Source organism: Eleginops maclovinus, chromosome 3 (genome assembly GCF_036324505.1).
Source record: "Eleginops maclovinus isolate JMC-PN-2008 ecotype Puerto Natales chromosome 3, JC_Emac_rtc_rv5, whole genome shotgun sequence".
NCBI lineage: Eukaryota > Metazoa > Chordata > Actinopteri > Perciformes > Eleginopidae > Eleginops > Eleginops maclovinus.
This window is the reverse complement of record NC_086351.1, coordinates 4162872-4180115: the sequence shown is the minus strand read 5'-3', so window position 1 is coordinate 4180115 and position 17244 is coordinate 4162872. Positions and strand designations below refer to the sequence as shown.

At 41.2% G+C, this 17244-nt stretch overlaps 1 protein-coding gene across 1 annotated transcript; it reads right to left on the bottom strand.

Annotated features, from left to right (window-relative positions):
- Positions 1–16945, bottom strand: gsk3ab (glycogen synthase kinase 3 alpha b). Its single transcript, XM_063878344.1, is given in 12 exon segments — positions 1–2550; positions 3446–3523; positions 3906–3957; positions 3959–4093; positions 4614–4709; positions 5358–5562; positions 6141–6271; positions 9091–9201; positions 9967–10050; positions 10224–10411; positions 16547–16732; positions 16839–16945. Coding segments are annotated over 11 exon segments (1323 nt in total). The 5' UTR covers positions 16722–16732; positions 16839–16945; the 3' UTR covers positions 1–2482.
- Between the last annotated feature and the right edge of the window lie 299 nt (positions 16946–17244).

The window sequence follows — 17244 nt, the reverse complement described above, 5'->3', positions numbered from 1 at the left end:
ACTGTTTCATCACTTTATTAATGAGTTTAATTATTTATACCAACAAACAAAAACTGTCTCTCTCCCTCCATCCCTCTCTCTTCATCATCTCCTTTATCCAACCGTTCTGTTTACCAACTTTGACATTTACCCTCAGACGAGAGCGATAAAAGAGCAGGGCCACAGCAAATTAAAAACAAGGTGTGACAGATCAGAAGATGGAAGAAAAAAAACATTAAAATAGCACATTTAATGAGTTCTTCAAAAAAGTCTTGAGTACTGAGAATAATGTCAATGGTCCGTACACACACACACACACACACCCTGCAGAAACTCACAAAGTATCTGTGAAGCATACACACATCCTAACACCTTTACACTCATACTAAACACAGTAAGCGGAAACAGGAGACGGTCGGACACAGGAGATGATGCATGTCAATGGACAGATTCATTATTTCCCCTTTCCTCCAGACACACACTCACTCACACACACTCACACACTGGGTTATCCGTGCTCCCTCAACACCACGACCCTGTAGATCCAGAGGCTTGTAACATTCCCTTCACATTGAAGTTAAATGAAAAAACTGGAGTTCCACGTGTTGGCTCTTATGTGCATACACACGCCAGCACTGATTGGAAAGCACACCAACGTCCGGATCTCACTACAGTATCTTGGATGTGAAATGGTTTTGCATGTGACATAGTTGGACTAAAATTTGGAATAAAAAAAAAAAAGAAAACCCTCAATTGTACCACCCCGAATCCCCCGCCCACCCAAAAAAACCCACGATACAATAAATAAAACAGTTATGACAACATGTATAGGGGGAAAGGGAAAGTGGTGAAGAGAGAAATGCAGGGAGAGAGTAAAAATGAAACATTTTGTTCTGTTTTTCCCCTCCTGAACCAGGGACTGAAATGAAATCGTATTTACAGACTGCGACTGAGGATAAACAGTCCGGACGCTGCTGCGCCGGTCTACTAGAGAAAAAAAAAATTACAAGAACAACAATATAATAACAATAATAACAAAATAAAATAAAAAGGTACTTGATATTTACAGTTTAGCAGTGAAAAAAGGAGGAGGAAAGAGGGAAGCAGACGGTAGAGGGAGGAGGAGGAGGAGGAAGGGGAGGCTCCAAAAAGAAGTCGGGTTTCAGGGTTTGAGCATCATTTCTGGTCGGATTATTACTGAGATTAGTGGAAGCAATATAGTGTGGGCTGCACATGCACGTGTGAAAGAGAACTGCCGACGGTAGGCTGCGCAAATCACTTTCAGTCCCTCCTAACACCACTGCGGGACGAGAAGAAGCGTCGCACTGTTTGGGAAAAGGGTTTCGGCGATTCGCTCTCACAAACCAAAGTAGATTCAGTCCTCCTCCTGCACCAAATAACTGTGTGAAATGACAATGACGAGCCGGGTGAGCAGTGAAGGTGGTAGTCTCTCTGAGCCTGATCAACATAATCAAGCGGATAAGAAACCATAAAGTGACATAATTAATGAGGTGGTGTTTATGACATGCGAGGCTTCTGTATTAGATTCACCTGGAGCCCCACATCCAACCTCTGTGTGAAGTTATGATGACAGCTGGACAAGCACACATAACGCACCCTCTCTATGCTTCCCCTCTACTCCCTTTTGGAGATGTGCAATAAGAGAAGCGTATAGTTTAACCGATGAAGACATGAACTTATCGTGAAGAATAAAAGGCAGTCGAGGAATTCATATTCAAAAGGAGACGTTTTAAAAAGACAGGCTGTGGTGCATTTTTGAAATAAAATGCAAAACCAACTCTAAAAAAACAGCCAATATGGTCTTGGGTCAAACTTGAAGATTAAAGAAAAGGGGTCACCGTGTTTCTGGATGAACTGACAACTCACGAGTAAATTCTTGGTAGAAAGAGAAGCAAGAGCCTCCAGTCTACAAAGTGGGTCTTATAATCAAGCGTTTACACTACTAGCCATTTATGACCCCCACTAAGGATGATTGTCATTATTAGTCAGGCCTCTCACACGGCCTCTCAATTTAATTGGCACCACGGCGACACATAAAATACACCAATGCAATTAAAATGAACATAAAAGGGATAAAAGTAGATTATAATACAGACAAAAATCCACATAACCTGTACCACCCCCCCTCCTTCTTATCCCAAACATCCCATCCAATGCAGAGTAAATGTATTCTAACAGGCCAGATGAACCGCAGCTTACATTAAACCCAAGCTTGGCTCCCCAAATATCCTCAAAACAACCCCACACCTTCCAGAAGCCAGCAGCCACGGAGATTGCTTTCTATTGGACTTGGTTAAAAATCCAGGGACAGTAGCACTGCTGAGTGTGTACGGGGGGGGCGTATGGCTATTTTTATTTTTAAAGGGGGGTTTTGGAGCCAGGAGGAAGGTTGAGAGGAAGAAGAGCAGAGGACAGAAAAGGAAGATGGGGGGGGGGGGGGGGGGGGAGAAGACGAAAATAAAGGATGGCAGAGGGATGGTGCTCAGGTGCTGTTGTTGATGGATCCGGGTGCTGAGCTGGGCTGGGCGGTACTGTCTGACACACCGCCCTCTGCAGGGGGAGAGAGGGAGCACAGGGTCAGAAACAGTCAGAAATAATTCATCTAGGGTACTTCTTGATCATGAATCTATACAAATATCTTTCATGGAAAATTCATTCAAGTGGGAAAGTTGCAAAGCCTGCTCTGTTGGGGTTAAAATGGTTTAAAGTTCAGAGTGCCGTTTCTCGGGAGGGCTATATAGTCCATGAATGCACTATGTGGGCGAATATGTGGACGCTCTCACACAGTTTGTAAGTTGATTTACATGTAATCACATATCAGAATATTTATTAGTCATTGTGTTTTCGTATGCATTTGGTCTTAAGTGTCTTTATTATACCGTTTTCAATTTCTATATTACAGTGTATACCCCTAAAAACCATTCGTACTGTTGATGTATTTTACCTTTTTTTATATATTGGTCCTAAATATATGATACCTGACACTGCAATGCTTATTTTGAACCTTGTAGTTAGATGCAAACTGCCTTTAGTTGTATCAATGTGTTTTTGTATTCAGTGCAATGATAATAAAGTGTAATATCTTGTCTCACCAAATACTTTGATATAGCCACAGTATTGAAGGGTTAATCACACGGTTTTTTATCCTTTGAGATTTGATTTAATGTTTAGGAGTGTAAAGGCAAATATTTGAACAGCTGAAACAGTCCATTAAGTTCAGCAAAGGACATCATTTAACGGTTATGCAGTCTTCAATAACAGACACATGGGATATTGTAAAATGTACGACAAAGTCTTAGTCTCATTTCATGATACCACCCAGACCTACTTATACGTATTCTGTAATATCAATTGTTGAATGGACATGGACAGCTGAATAACTGTATAAATGAAACCCCTCCTCAATATAAAAAGATAACATCCCATTTTGAATTTAGATACATACCATGTGAGGCAGGCGATGTCTGTGCACGAGCGTGAGGAGGAATGAGTGTGGAGTTCAACTGGGGCTGGATAGACAGCTCTGAGGAGCACAGAGAGGCAGGAGCAGGTTTAATGACACAGAAAACACCATGGGAGCAGTGAGAACTAAGTGAAGGACATAAGAGCACAACAGGGATGCACCATTTGGGAAAAAACGAACAAATTGTGACTTCTTAAGACTGACATTGCATCAGCATATACTAAAAGGGCTCAGGGTGTGATTCGTTTTAAGGATATATCATAACCAGGCTGAATATCCCTGAAAACCCACTAACATTTATTCCAGTATTCCAACACATATTGAGCCTGTAACAAATATTGCGCCTCCTTGCGATTTGAATTACAATTACAAGTGTCTTGGACAAATCCAAGACACTCAGAGGAGCTAAAGCAGAAACAGTGTGACGGGGGGGTGAACTGACCGACGGGACTGAAGTTGAAGAGGAGCGGCAGTTCTCGTCCGCTGGGCAGGCGGGGTGTTGGGCTGACGGAGCTCGTCGAAGAAGGCGTGCGCACACGCCTCCAGCGGAGACAGCCGGGTCACCGGCGTGTACTCGAGCAGCCGAGAGCAGAGAGCGATGGCCTCTGGGGGGGTTCGAGGCTTAAACACCTGACAGGAGGAGAGACAATCACAGAGACATGGGGTTATTTAAATTCAAGACTGAAAGTGCACTGAAGGACAAGGAGAGGGAGGACTTCAGTTGTTGACACTTTGCACGGTTGGGCAACGTCTTATACTTTGTTGGGCCAATTTAAGACCCAAACTTATTTTACACTTCATTAGTTATGATTTTGTTCTGTCCTGAGTTTATCTACTTCTCTGGGTAGTAAGCATTTTTAAATCATAAGGTATTTATTGCTCCAACTATGGATTCAGAGGGGGGGTTGGTATGGTTACTTGTTTTATTTTTTTTAAATGAGAGGAAAAAAACATTTTGTTTTCAAATCTCAACAACAATGTATACTCATAATATAAATCATCAAGTTCCTGTCTTTTGATTGTTCCTACCTACGTTTCTAATTCCATATAGAGCAAAAACAGCAGCTTCTGAGAGACAGAAACCCTCAAACTTCCCGCTGATGTTTGGATAACGGCTACCCATTAATATTCTGCTGCAGTCGTGACGTACCTTTGTCCAAGGGTGTGCTTTGATCTGAGGGAATTTGAACTCTGTATAGTTCGGGTTCATCTCCCGGATCTGCTCCCTCGTTGGTGTCCCAAGGACCTGACGCACAAGAATGAAAAATTCATTTTCATTAATATTAATCACAATCATTGGGGTGTCCTTCAAAATGTGGACGGTGAAATACCCTTTGTTATATTAAGGGTACAGCTTGCATTATCTTTCCAGGGCTACTGATCTGGAATCAATACTTCTTCTATTATCAAAATCACAAAACACTTTTTTTACTCGGGTTGAATTTTGGTTTTGTAAAGTGCCATTTAGATAGAAACAAACAAACTCACACAAAACAAAGTATACATTTCACTGTTAATGTCTTCTGCACATTTTCAGTAGTACTGATAGAAGTTATTAGGTGATCTCTTAATAACCCTGCCTTAAATGATCAAATTTCTTTAGGTACTTTGAAGCAGTACATAATAAGTCCTGGTAAAAAAGATTCACAATAAGTGAAAACTAAACTAGATTAAGCAAAAGAAAACAGATTGCCTATCCAAGTAAACATTAGTAATAAACTAGATTGTATAGCTAAGCACAGTCTGTTTTTTAACCATATGTCCAGCAGTTTCCTGACACCCAAAGCCAATACTGACAGTAGTTTGAGTTCAAAACTTTCCAGCACGTCTCCTTTCATCCTGCACCGTTCATTAGTTGGCGTTCAGCCAGCGTCTGTAGTCTTCCTCACTGTACCTTAATGATCTCTACGAGCTGGTCCACTCCGCTGTCCCCAGGGAAGATGGGCTGGCCCAGCAGCAGCTCGGCCAGCACGCAGCCGGCCGACCAGATGTCGATGTTGGACGTGTAGTCGGTGGCACCAAAGATGAGCTCCGGGGCGCGATAGTACCGCGAGCAGATATAGGACACATTCGGCTCCCCCCGCACTAGCTGCTTCGCACTGCAAGAGAAAAGAGCATATAGTTAGTGGTGGAAAAAGTATAGAGATATTTTCATGGAGTGAAAGTACTAATACAACACTGTGAAAGTACAAGTCAAAGTGTAGTAGTTCAAGTATGAACTGGAAAAGGGAACCGATGCAGGAAATCTATAAAGTCTTGTGTTTTTCTGCAAAAATATAAGTAACTGAAAACTAAAGCCCTTTCTCGTTGAGGTATGAAGTGCCATGAGAAGAAAATACATGCACCTTAAATTAGCACGCTTGTTTGAAGCCCATGCATTAGCACTTGTAATAGTTCTGCTTATTTAAAGATAATGTTCTTGCAGGATTCTTGCTGTTCTGAGTTTGTATCAGGGTCACGGTTCAATGCACTTCTTGTAAGTCGCTTTGGATGAAAGCACCAGCTAAATGAAATGTAAATGCTGGTAAATTCAGACACTAACATCCTTTTACCGTAATGCAGCTTTAAATCCAGGAAAAGACACGGCTACTATATCAGGGTCTTCAAAATACAAGATGATAGCTTCTCTGATAGGAACTTATCACCCCGACCTTTCCACGCACGCACAGGTACTGACCTGCCAAAGTCACAGAGTTTGAGGATGGCCGTCTCGGGGTCCACCAGGAGGTTCTGGGGTTTGATGTCTCTGTGACAGACGCCCTGGGAATGGATATAAGCCAGACTGCGGAACAGCTGGTACATGTACACCTGAGGTGGGAGGGAGCAGGGAGGGTTAGCATAATGCCGGGCAGTGTTTATATCAACAGACAGAAACATACAGATACACCAGGAAGAAAAAGCAAAACAGCAAGTGGCCCTGTTTGCATTTAAAGTCAGGTGATCCACGACTCACAGGGAGGCTGCTGTTCTCCATCAGAGTTCAACAAGGTACATCCACGCCTTATTCAAACCTTTTTAATACAACACACAGGATGCAATTCAATACCTGTTGTATTATTATAATGGTCTTAAGTATTGAAGTGTGTTGGAAAGCTTGTAGCAACAACTTGGCCTTGAAAAAAGGGTGGCTTTTTATATTAATAATTACTGCAGTTCAAAATACTAAATAAAGTATTTCATGTTGAGAATACACATGATCATTTAGTGTAAATATTACAAAACTATTTCTTTATGTTCTCTTTTTGTCTCCTGAATGCATGAACACACAGTAAGTGTTATTTATTAGCTGAAAAATAGACAAAAAAGAACAATAAACCAATGATTTCACCGCATTTGTTTTTCAAGTTGTCTTTCTAGTTCATAGAATCTAATTACTTTGGCAAAAAACAATATTCAATATACATGTCTTTAATGCTTCCACGCAGGGGATATCAAGTCCTCATAAATGTGTTGAATATTTAATGAATTCATTAAAGCGATCTGGACCGAAAAGTGGCAGAAAATGAATGGCTTCACCAATTGAAAATGGTTCATTTGATTGAGGAACTTACGCATTATGAAACAATGAGCTTCCCACGTCCTCTACTCCATATAAGGATTGAACAGACTCCTACCAACACATACATTGTGTTGACAATCCCACTTTCAGTTTATAGATATAGAACTGCTCCTTAAAGCCTGCAATTGGAGACTAAAATGACTACAGCCAGTAAAGGCAAGACTTGTTTGTTGAATTCAAAGTTATAAAGACTTTTCAGGAACACCCACTTTATTAATTGCCTATCTTTGCATTCAGATACTTTTGTGTCTTTTCCCTTTGGACTGGAAGTCTCATGTGACCTTAGCTGACCCGAGCTAAACATGACTCGGCTGGCAGTGGTTCCTGAAATAGCATTATAAAAAGGCTCAGGAAGGAGGAAGTAGTTGAAGTAAGAAGTAATATGTTGAGAGTTGTTCAGACTTAGTTAAACTTTGCTCATTTTTTGTGAAAATAAATCACTAGACTTTGATGAGGGCCACCAAGATAACATTTTTAAGGGATTAAAAGCAAAACTCTTTGGTAAATACTGAACTGAGGACTTGCTGACTTTAGTTGGGAAACTGCATCACAAATTAAAATCTTACACACCATCTGGCTCTTTCACTTAATACAAGTTGATCTATTTTATGCAGAGGCAGGAGCATCTGTGTGTCTGTAAAGTTTCTCATCACACACCAGTCACATCAATTTGTGCCCTCATCTTGTTTTCTGGATGCAGAGTGTTGAAAGAAGCAGCTGTGTGGGGTCCGCTGCAGCAGCATGGTTTTTTACAACACAACAACATTAGTGAGTGAATAATTCTCCCTTAAGATGTAAAACTAACCCCTATCTGACATGTGACTTAACATCCATGGTCAATGGGGTTGTCCTTGTGTAAAAATTGCCCTCACAAATAGGTCTGCAGTCATTAAATGTGCCGGTGGAATGCAGACGGAAAGCATCTTAATATGACAAATCACTGCCATCATCACCATTATCTCGCCATTATTACCCACATGATGCAGTGACAGCAGGCCGACCACAGATTAAAAGATGATTGCAGAGAAAATGATGAGTGAGGGATGCTGTTTAAAAAGGCGACGAGGAGGATAAGGGTGAGGAAGAGGGAAACAACAAGAGACACGGTTAAAAACATCGAGTCCCAGGGGACGGGAAGAGGTGGCATGCTGAGATAGAAGTGTGTCGCTGGAGGACGGAGGGATGACAGAGCAGAGCGAAAAAAGCGTGTTTGAGGGAGAGATCAGCATGCATCTCCAAGCCACGGGGGAGCATCAGGCTGAGGAGGGGAAATGGGCCATGAGACAGCTATAATGTCCTCTCTGCTGCTGCTGCTGCTGCAGACACAGTAAACACACAAATACTCTCTCCGAAATGAGCACCCTTTTAGACAGGGAGACAAGTGTATTGCAAACAGATTAATTCCCTTGGGACCGTCTTTCCCTTTCTGCCTCTATAATCCTTAAACAGTGAGCTGTACCAACAGGAACATACTTGATAGTTTGATACATCCACGGGCCATTACTGAAGAAAATGTCCTTAAACATGCTCTTTAGTAACTGATGAAGATCAAATCCAAACACTGGATGAAAATATCATATATTCCAAGCAGATTGTGACAAAGTGTACTAAGGACACACAGAGCTCTGCCAAAGATGATCAATTCTCCAACTTGTAAAGCAGAGGTACTACATTTGTCTGTGTTCTTTGTATTTCCTACAAAGCAGCACATGTTCGGCCGTCTGGATGTCAGGGGTTCCCAAAAATGAATAAACGCAGTGTGTTAAACTACAGCTAAACCAAGGATATCCATTAGTTCCCGTTACTTTTAGAGAGATAAACAGACAGGGGTTAAGACATAACCTCTGCAAGCGTTGTGGACTCCTCATGACAAGAAGGTTTGACTGTAGTCAGAAAGACCGGACAGAGTATTTGCTTCTATGATTAACAGCTTTTTTTCCCCTTGTGAGAATTTAAGTATTTACTCCCTGAAAAACTGACTTCAATAAACCTCTTTATGCCTATAGTGGCCTGGTGGATAAAGTGCCTTTGTGCACACCCAGCAGTGTTTGTGTGTGTGTGTACTGACCTTAACATAGATGATGGGGATGGTGGTCTTTGCCTTGTTGAAGTGCCGAGCCACCCTGTACACTGTCTCGGGAACGAAATCCAGCACCAGATTCAAATACACCTCATCTTTCTGAAAGGGAGGAAAAAAAGGACAAAGATTGTTTCATTTTAGGTGGAAAGAGAAAGGGATGTTATGAGTATAAAACCAATTTAATAAAATGTGTTGGGCTGTACATGAGGCGAGTAATTAGGCAACAAATGAATAATTTAGCTGCTTACAGATCAGTGCTTTTAAAAAGGACATAATGAAATATTTATTGCACTTATTATCTTAAGTAAAATATTTGCTACAAACAATTCAGTGAATAATTACATCTCTGTAGCTCATTTGGCACAATAAATACACGTTTTAACTAATAAAACAAAACTGTATTATGAGTATAACGGAGAGTAAGCAATGTCTGACTTAAATACAGGAGGATTTCCACGCTCATTAATGTAATAACATATTTAAACAAAAAAAGTCTTCTTCATTCATTATAAAAAAGGTAGGATACATGAATTTCTACTTTCTACCGCAGCTGAGATCAAAAGAAAGGTCAAAATTTAGTAGACGCCAATGGTATCCAGAGGCAAAAGTATTTCGTTTCTGTAGCGTTAAGTTCACAGGGTGTGGATCAAAAGTCACGCTTTGGCAGCTCGTGTTTTCCTCGGTGCAGATACATTCAGGAAATCCACAACAATAATCAGTAAAGAGTGTGGAAGTGAATGTACAAAAAGACTAGGATCAACTTGTCTGAAACGTGTCTATGAATCACCACTGATGCATGCTGGGTGTGGAGGGAGAGTGCTTCATCTAGAAACTTGATTCATGCTGCAGTCAGAGCGTACACACCTTCTCCCCACTGGAGTAGAAGAAGTAACGTAGCCTCACGATGTTGCAGTGGTCCAATTTCCTCATAATTTGCAGCTCCCTATTCTGCAACGTGGAAAGGAAAGAGATGACTCATTGCAAACAGGTCAAACAAAGAATTACTTAAGCACATTTTTATCTGAATCCATAACAAAAGAGCATTAAAGCAAAGTGATTTGCTTTCTTTGTAGGTGATACTTTAACAGCTTTTACAGTAGTTATCTTGTCTGTTAACATACCTTGAACCTCTTGTCTTGGAGAACTTTCTTAATGGCCACCATCTCCTGGCTGTCGATGAGGCGAGCCTGGTAGACCACCCCAAAGGAGCCATTTCCTATAACCTTTATGTCTGTATAGGACACTTCCTGTGGGCGGTCTGGGCCCTGGCCGGGTGTGGCTACCACCGTCGTCACCTTGCCACTGTCTCCTGTGGGCAGAAAAACATGCCTTGTTAGAAAGAGCCAAAATGACAGTCAGGTTACAGATGGAATGTGAAAGAACGGATGTTTTTGTAATAAAAAAAGGCACAATATTTTCTTAGATGAACAGATGTTTAGACACGTGAGAAGCACAGTGAGATGACCCTCTACTGCTCGGCTATTAGACTACTTTCCCGGAGAGAGAGATTTAACGTCAACAAGCCCTCCCTACTACGTCTCTAAATGGTTGTGACCAATCTGGTGGCTCCCCAGACACACACTGGCTGGTTATGAGCCACTGATACTCCACACAACCATTTCCCACTGCCCCCCTGGGTGAAAGCAGCTCAAACCTCTTTATAAAAACGGGAGAATCGCATATGGTGCAGCTCGACAAAACCTATGGTTGTGCAATGCATCTCATTCTATTGCCAATGACTGTATTGGCTTCTAATGACTAGCACAAAAAAATGATCTGAATGAAGTGACAATAGCACCTAGGGCTGAACGATTTTGGAAAATAATCTGATTGCGATTTTTGTCCTCAATATTGCAATTGCGATTTAATATGCGATTATTTTTTCAAGGTCCTCTCCTCATGTATTTTTCAACAAACACAAGCAATAAATCAATCGTGATTACAATCGTGAACCTCGTGAGGTAGCAACAGTAGCGAGGCACGTTCTGCACAGTACCTGACGTTGCGCAGCATCTTCCTTTTTAAAGCCAAAATAATTCCACACAACTGACGTGCCGCCCCTCTTTGGTACCAAACTTCCAGCCGTGCACTCTTCTGACGAGCCTGAGGCCATTGTGCAACAGGTTCAAGCGCAGTGTTGACTTCTTTCCCTGCCTGCTCGGCTTCGCTCGGCTCGGCTCGCTCGCAAGTCAAAAATCAGCCTTTGCGGTTGGAAAATCTCGGTTTGTCATATCGCGATATTATCGCAAACGCAATTAATCGTTCAGTCCTAATAGCACCATAACGTTTCGCTACGCTGCTCTCGATTCGGCTTGTGTTATAAATTCAGCACACCTCTCGCTGGGCAGAGACAGCCGCACTGGGCCTGGCTCTCCTTTGGAGCTGATTGGCCCACGCCCAGCAGATACACTCCTGGTTTTAGGTCAGCTTGGAAAGGGCCAGAGGCCAAGGGGACTAGCAGGGATTGCAGGTTTAACCCATGTCTTTGATACTCACAGGTTCAGCTCAGAACCTCTGCAATCTCACTCACCCATATGTCCCCATTCCAAAAATACACATATACCCTGTAACCATGCAACATATAGTTATATCATTTACATAGTGTGCAATAGGGGGACTAGGCTATGTTTATGGTTATATTTGCAAGGATTTAGTGGGGCTCAGAGATATGAAATAACTAAATATTTTACACCAAATCATTTTGTATGGTTGCTTTCACCAAACATTTACACAGTGAGAATTTGGATAAATAATCATCACGATAGTGGATTTATTGACTAAGCACGTAAAGGCAACTAAAAGCTGAAACATTCTCGTAAATTCATAAAATGACATCACTATACTGTAATGAAGCTTTAAAGCAGACAACACCTACGCAGTTATAACATCATTATCTGAGACCTTATCTAGTCAGATGGACACGTCAGCCAGCTGTACTATGAGTGTTTCTTTAGGAGGTAAAATACAGGTACACATATTCGTATAAATTATGACAGTATCTGTGCTTGTTCAAATCAGGCAAAGTGAGATGTTTAAGATCTAAGTGTAACTGACAGCTCTCGTTAGGGCCAAGTTGCAGCTCAGTGTTTTTTGCGCCTGTGTTCGGTCAAGACTGATTTGACAAATCGGCACCGGGAGCAATGACACTAGGAGGGGAAGAAGAGCAGGGAAGAGGCCCATTGCCAAAAGGCTTGTCAGAGCCTGTGATAAAAATGATGTGGACAGTAGCACACCCAGAAGTGCTCTTATTTCCTGGGCTTGCTCACTTCGCCTGTCTCAACAGGACCCCTCCCGATCTCTAGTAGGTCTCCGAGTCTCAAAATGGAGTCACAAAATGAAGCATTTTGGGCTCTCCAATGAATAGACAAAAAATAAAGACAGTAGTTTGACTTCATCAACTGCTATTTCTATCTATAAAAACATCTCATAAACCAAAATAAGAGAACCGATTGACTCGTGTGGACAAAAGACAACTGTATCACTTGCAATTTTCTAGCCTGAAATGTTTCAAGGTTGTTAGTTTACAGCCGATAGCTTATCCACATGATTGGCCTACATCCGATCCCCACCCCCTCAGGTCAGCGCGAAATATTCATCGTTTTATAGCAGTCACTGTGTGGTTCCTCCACAATCCTGCATCCACTAAACAATGTCCCTCTGTTTCCCCTTTTAGCATCACTTTCACACTCTTTTTTAAACAAGTCAAGTGAGAGGGGAGCACATTAAATATGGAGCAGCTGTGGCATGATAGTGCCTTGAATAATGAATGCAAAGATGAGCACTTTGCCCAGCTGTCAGTGAATAGCTTTGGTTTCTCATACGTCAGCACACGCCTGATGAGTAAGAGAAATGGGATGAGCACAGTGACTGGTATCACACCCACACTAACAAGCAATTAGCTTGGAGCATGTTGGGAAGTGTAAAACCCAGGCACACTTTTAACTTGATAAAATGATCCGCAATTGAATGACAAATTGCAACAAGTATTTTGTCATTAGTGGACTCTATCACCTCGCCTGATGAGGGATTTACTCTGGGTGGGGCTTGGATAAATCACTCCAAAGCTATTGGAGCCTTTTAATCCATAGGTTTCCCCTCCTCCGCAATATAAGATGCTCTAACGGACCATACATCAAACATGACCGGCGATATATACAAATAACTACATTTGTTGATTGAATAACTTGAGTCATGCAGTTTAGGTCCACATTAAGACCCAAACAGACCCAAAATGGCGCTCTTGCAATGCACTGATCCCACTTTTTCCATTCAATACCTCACGCAACCGGATTAGCACTTGGCCTTGAAAGAAGGGCTGATAATGAGGCCAAAAATGGACATTGATGGAGTATTTGAATTTAATGTGGATCAGTCCAGCTCCACTGTCACAAAACTTAGTTTCTTGATAAAAGATGACATGGAGATGGATTTCGTTGCTTAAAGTGTTTTAAACTCATGCACATATGCTGGTAGTTCTATTAATACGGTTAGTACAACTTCATCAGTGATCAGCCCTTTTCTTTACCTTCAATCATGCCGCTTATAACCCTATATTGGTCAAATAAAATGTATATTGCGACCCTTTGTTTTGTATTGTCATTGGCAAATCATTATCAAAGGATACCAAGACATAATCGTGCACTTCCAACACATTATTTGTGATTTCACATTGATCATTAGCACTCTAAACAGCTCTGATTTGCAAAGATAGTTATAAATCTCTGGTCAATCGTAGCTGACCTCTGTCGCCCCTCGCTTTCAATGATGACATTAAGTGTTAGTCAATATCGTCAAAGACACCATTTAGCCGTTTCCATTGACATCATTTTTTCCCTCAGAGTAATTTAATCGTTGCTTGTTAACGCTACCCGTTAATCAAGAAAGGTTATTCCTTCACGGCTGCACCAAAGTCATTGATTAAATCACTTTAAACTGCTGCCAACAATAAATAGAGGTTAATAGTGACATCTGTCTTGTGTGATTGGCAGTATTGGCACAATCACTGAGAGCAGAGGCTGCAGAAAGTGACCTTATTAACATTACTGCTGCACAATATCTAACTATGTCCTAGCAGGCAAACTGCTTCAAGCTCGGTTTTTCCCTGTGCACAGAAAAATGTTGAGCCCGGGGTTTTTGGATTTATCTCTTTGACAAAAAAATGCCTTAGTTTTGGGTGCAAAAATAGACACTTTAGTCTGGCAAAAAGGAAGAGCTATTTTCAGCCAGTTTAGTGTCAATTTAGTAAAAGCACTTTCATTTCATTTCTGCTTAGTCCAGGCAATCAGATACAATAATTAGTGTGTAAACTAAACTAGGAAAAAGAGAGCATAAAAGAGAAAAGCAATGTATGTGAAATCAGGGTAATGGTAATCAAGTAATTACCCTTCTCTTTCAACCTGTAAATCAGTTTCGGCCAAGAAAGTGGCAGCGAGGAGTCTGCAGCGCCACGGTCCCTCTCGCTGAGATGACAGCGTTGCTCGATAATGGATGCTTGAGTTTGTCAACGGCCAGCAAACTCCTAATTGGGAATTTTATCAAAAATATATCCGGAATGGGACAAACTGGGTCAGGGAACCTCTTGCTTTTTATTGTGGCAACCATGTTAACATGCGAGTGCAAACAATCAGCCTTAAGCATCACCAGGAGTTTGAGCCAATACATTACAGAGGGTCCTTCATGCAAGGGTCTTATCAGTAAAAAAGAGCCACCCAACCCATTATGAGTCAGTTATGGGTTTTAGTTCATTTCTTCTTATTTTCAAACAGTTATTATTCTGTTTTTATTTAAAAATCAGCCGATTGTTTCATTTTTCTTCAGCACAAAAGCATAATTAAAATGTTCTGTGCCCGTTTATGCATGGGTGTTATTGGACTTAATATCTCTGATACATAATGAAGGATATAAGCAAAACAGTATTATTTTAAATTAAAAGGGTAATAAATATGAATGCTCCGACCACATTCTTTATTTGACCGGCATATGATTTAAAAAAAAAGCTTAATAGACACAGATAATATTTATCTAGAATGTCTCTCATTTGTCAGGGAACTTTAAATCAATTAAATTAAATGGAAACCTTGTGTGAATAGAGCAAATCACCTGATGCAGATCTGCTGATGGAGTGCATGTAAACCTACAAGCTAAGACTTACTACACAGCAGCTTAAGACAACTTTGACTTTCATTCATTTTCTTTGTTAGTCATTTCAACTGTCCTTCGAATTGATTATTGATCAACCACAAGGTTTACTTTTCTGGGACAAATAATTGCATTTCCCCCCCTCTTTTAACAAAAACATGATGTCAACAGCAAAAGTTGTGTTACTAATTCGATTAGTTTTGCCATGCATGTTCTTTTGCACATTTTTGTCTAACCCTGCTTATCTTCAGCCCACTGCTACATGACCCCTGAGCATTCTGCAGGTTCTTGTCATCACATCAGTAAAACAACTGGAGGGACTTTGCTGTTGGCAGACCAGGATTTCCAGTAGGGGCCTCAAAATGGTGAGCATATTTAACCATCACTGCATAAGTAGACAGGCTACTTAAAAGAATAATAGCTTCCTTTAAGGTGAAATTAATGTACTTCAATTCGGAATTTAATCTTAAAAAGATGCCAACACAATTGAAAGGCAAAACAATGTTTACCAAACTGTTTCCACAACCATCCAACTAGAATTCTCACTTTCTTGGTGAAAGATGGCCTAGTGTGGATACTACTGTACCAGCTGTTAAATCTGTGCATTGATTCTTTCATTATGCACCAGTCTAGGAATCAAGGTGAGCAGTGACATTAGGTTAGGTATGGTCACTATATGATGACACATTATAATCTGGAACTCTTGGGTATATTTCCACTGATTTTAATATCCACTTCTGCAGGCTACCACACGACGCTTGGAATCGCTACCTTAGTTTGGCAAAAATAAACTATGTTCATAAGAGACTGGGCCGAGGACGACGCCTAAAAAGTTAGACTGGATGATTTAAACCTACTCTTACCAAACGTTAGCAAGCTAACTAGCTTCCACATCTGATATTAATGACGAATACATTTGAGCAGCGGCTTACACCAACTCTATTCTTGGGTTGCAATGCAAAAAATAAGGGTTAGGTAATGTTGCCGAAAACATTTCCATGACATTTTTTACCTTCAAAATATGGATGGTTTAGTTCCAAGCTTGCCATCAGCAGCTAACGATAATGTTAGCTATGCGATAAAAGCCCTTGATCGCAATGGTTCGTTAATGAAAAACACAGCTAACATTAGCAGCTAGCTTAAGTTAGCTAACCAGCTAACTGCTTGCTGGCTAAGGGTTAGCTTCGCGACAATGATCGACACTAAGTACACTCCGGCACATTTATCTAAAAATAACCCCCAGCCCGGTCCTTTGTAATAATATGATAACGGTGCTTGGGGTATAAAAATATAAAATAATACTCACTAGGCAGTTTCAGATTCCCAAAGCTCGTCGAGCTGGTTCCACTGGCTTGTGAAGCCCCAGTCTTTCCTGTCGAGCTCCCACCGGCTACTGCTGATCCGGCACCGGCTGCAGCGGATCCGGGAGCTCCGGGAGGCTCAGCGAAGGAGCTGGTCCTGGGCCGCCCGCTGCCGCTCATAATTGTATGAACTAAAGCCGGGGCAAGGTTGAACGTTATTCTTAGCCAGACCGGCACAAACTTAAGCTATATATTTGTGTATTTTAAAAATTCAGCTTCAATATAAACTACACTTACAGCGTTCTGTATAGGTTGCCCGTCTCCCCCTTTCTTCCTCTGTAGAACCGTGATGGTGGGGGGACTGGGGAGTTGACGCACAACTACGTAAAGCTCGCAAGGGTTTCTGGGGGAATGAGTCATTGGGGTCTTCAAGTCCAGACCGCTGTACATTCGAGTTGACGACGGAGATCACAGTTTTATTGCTAAATATGTCAATGATACTTTTTGGGATTTGTAATGAATTACAAACTACGCTGGAAAACATAAATCATGTTACAAAAACCAAAATACATTTTCAATCAAAATTCACGACATTACACATATTTTGTTTGTATAATATATTTTTGTTTTGTCTTGTTGATTCCTTTCGATTTTAGTGGGCACTTTGAATGAAAATAGTACATGTATACATGCTAGGTGTAAG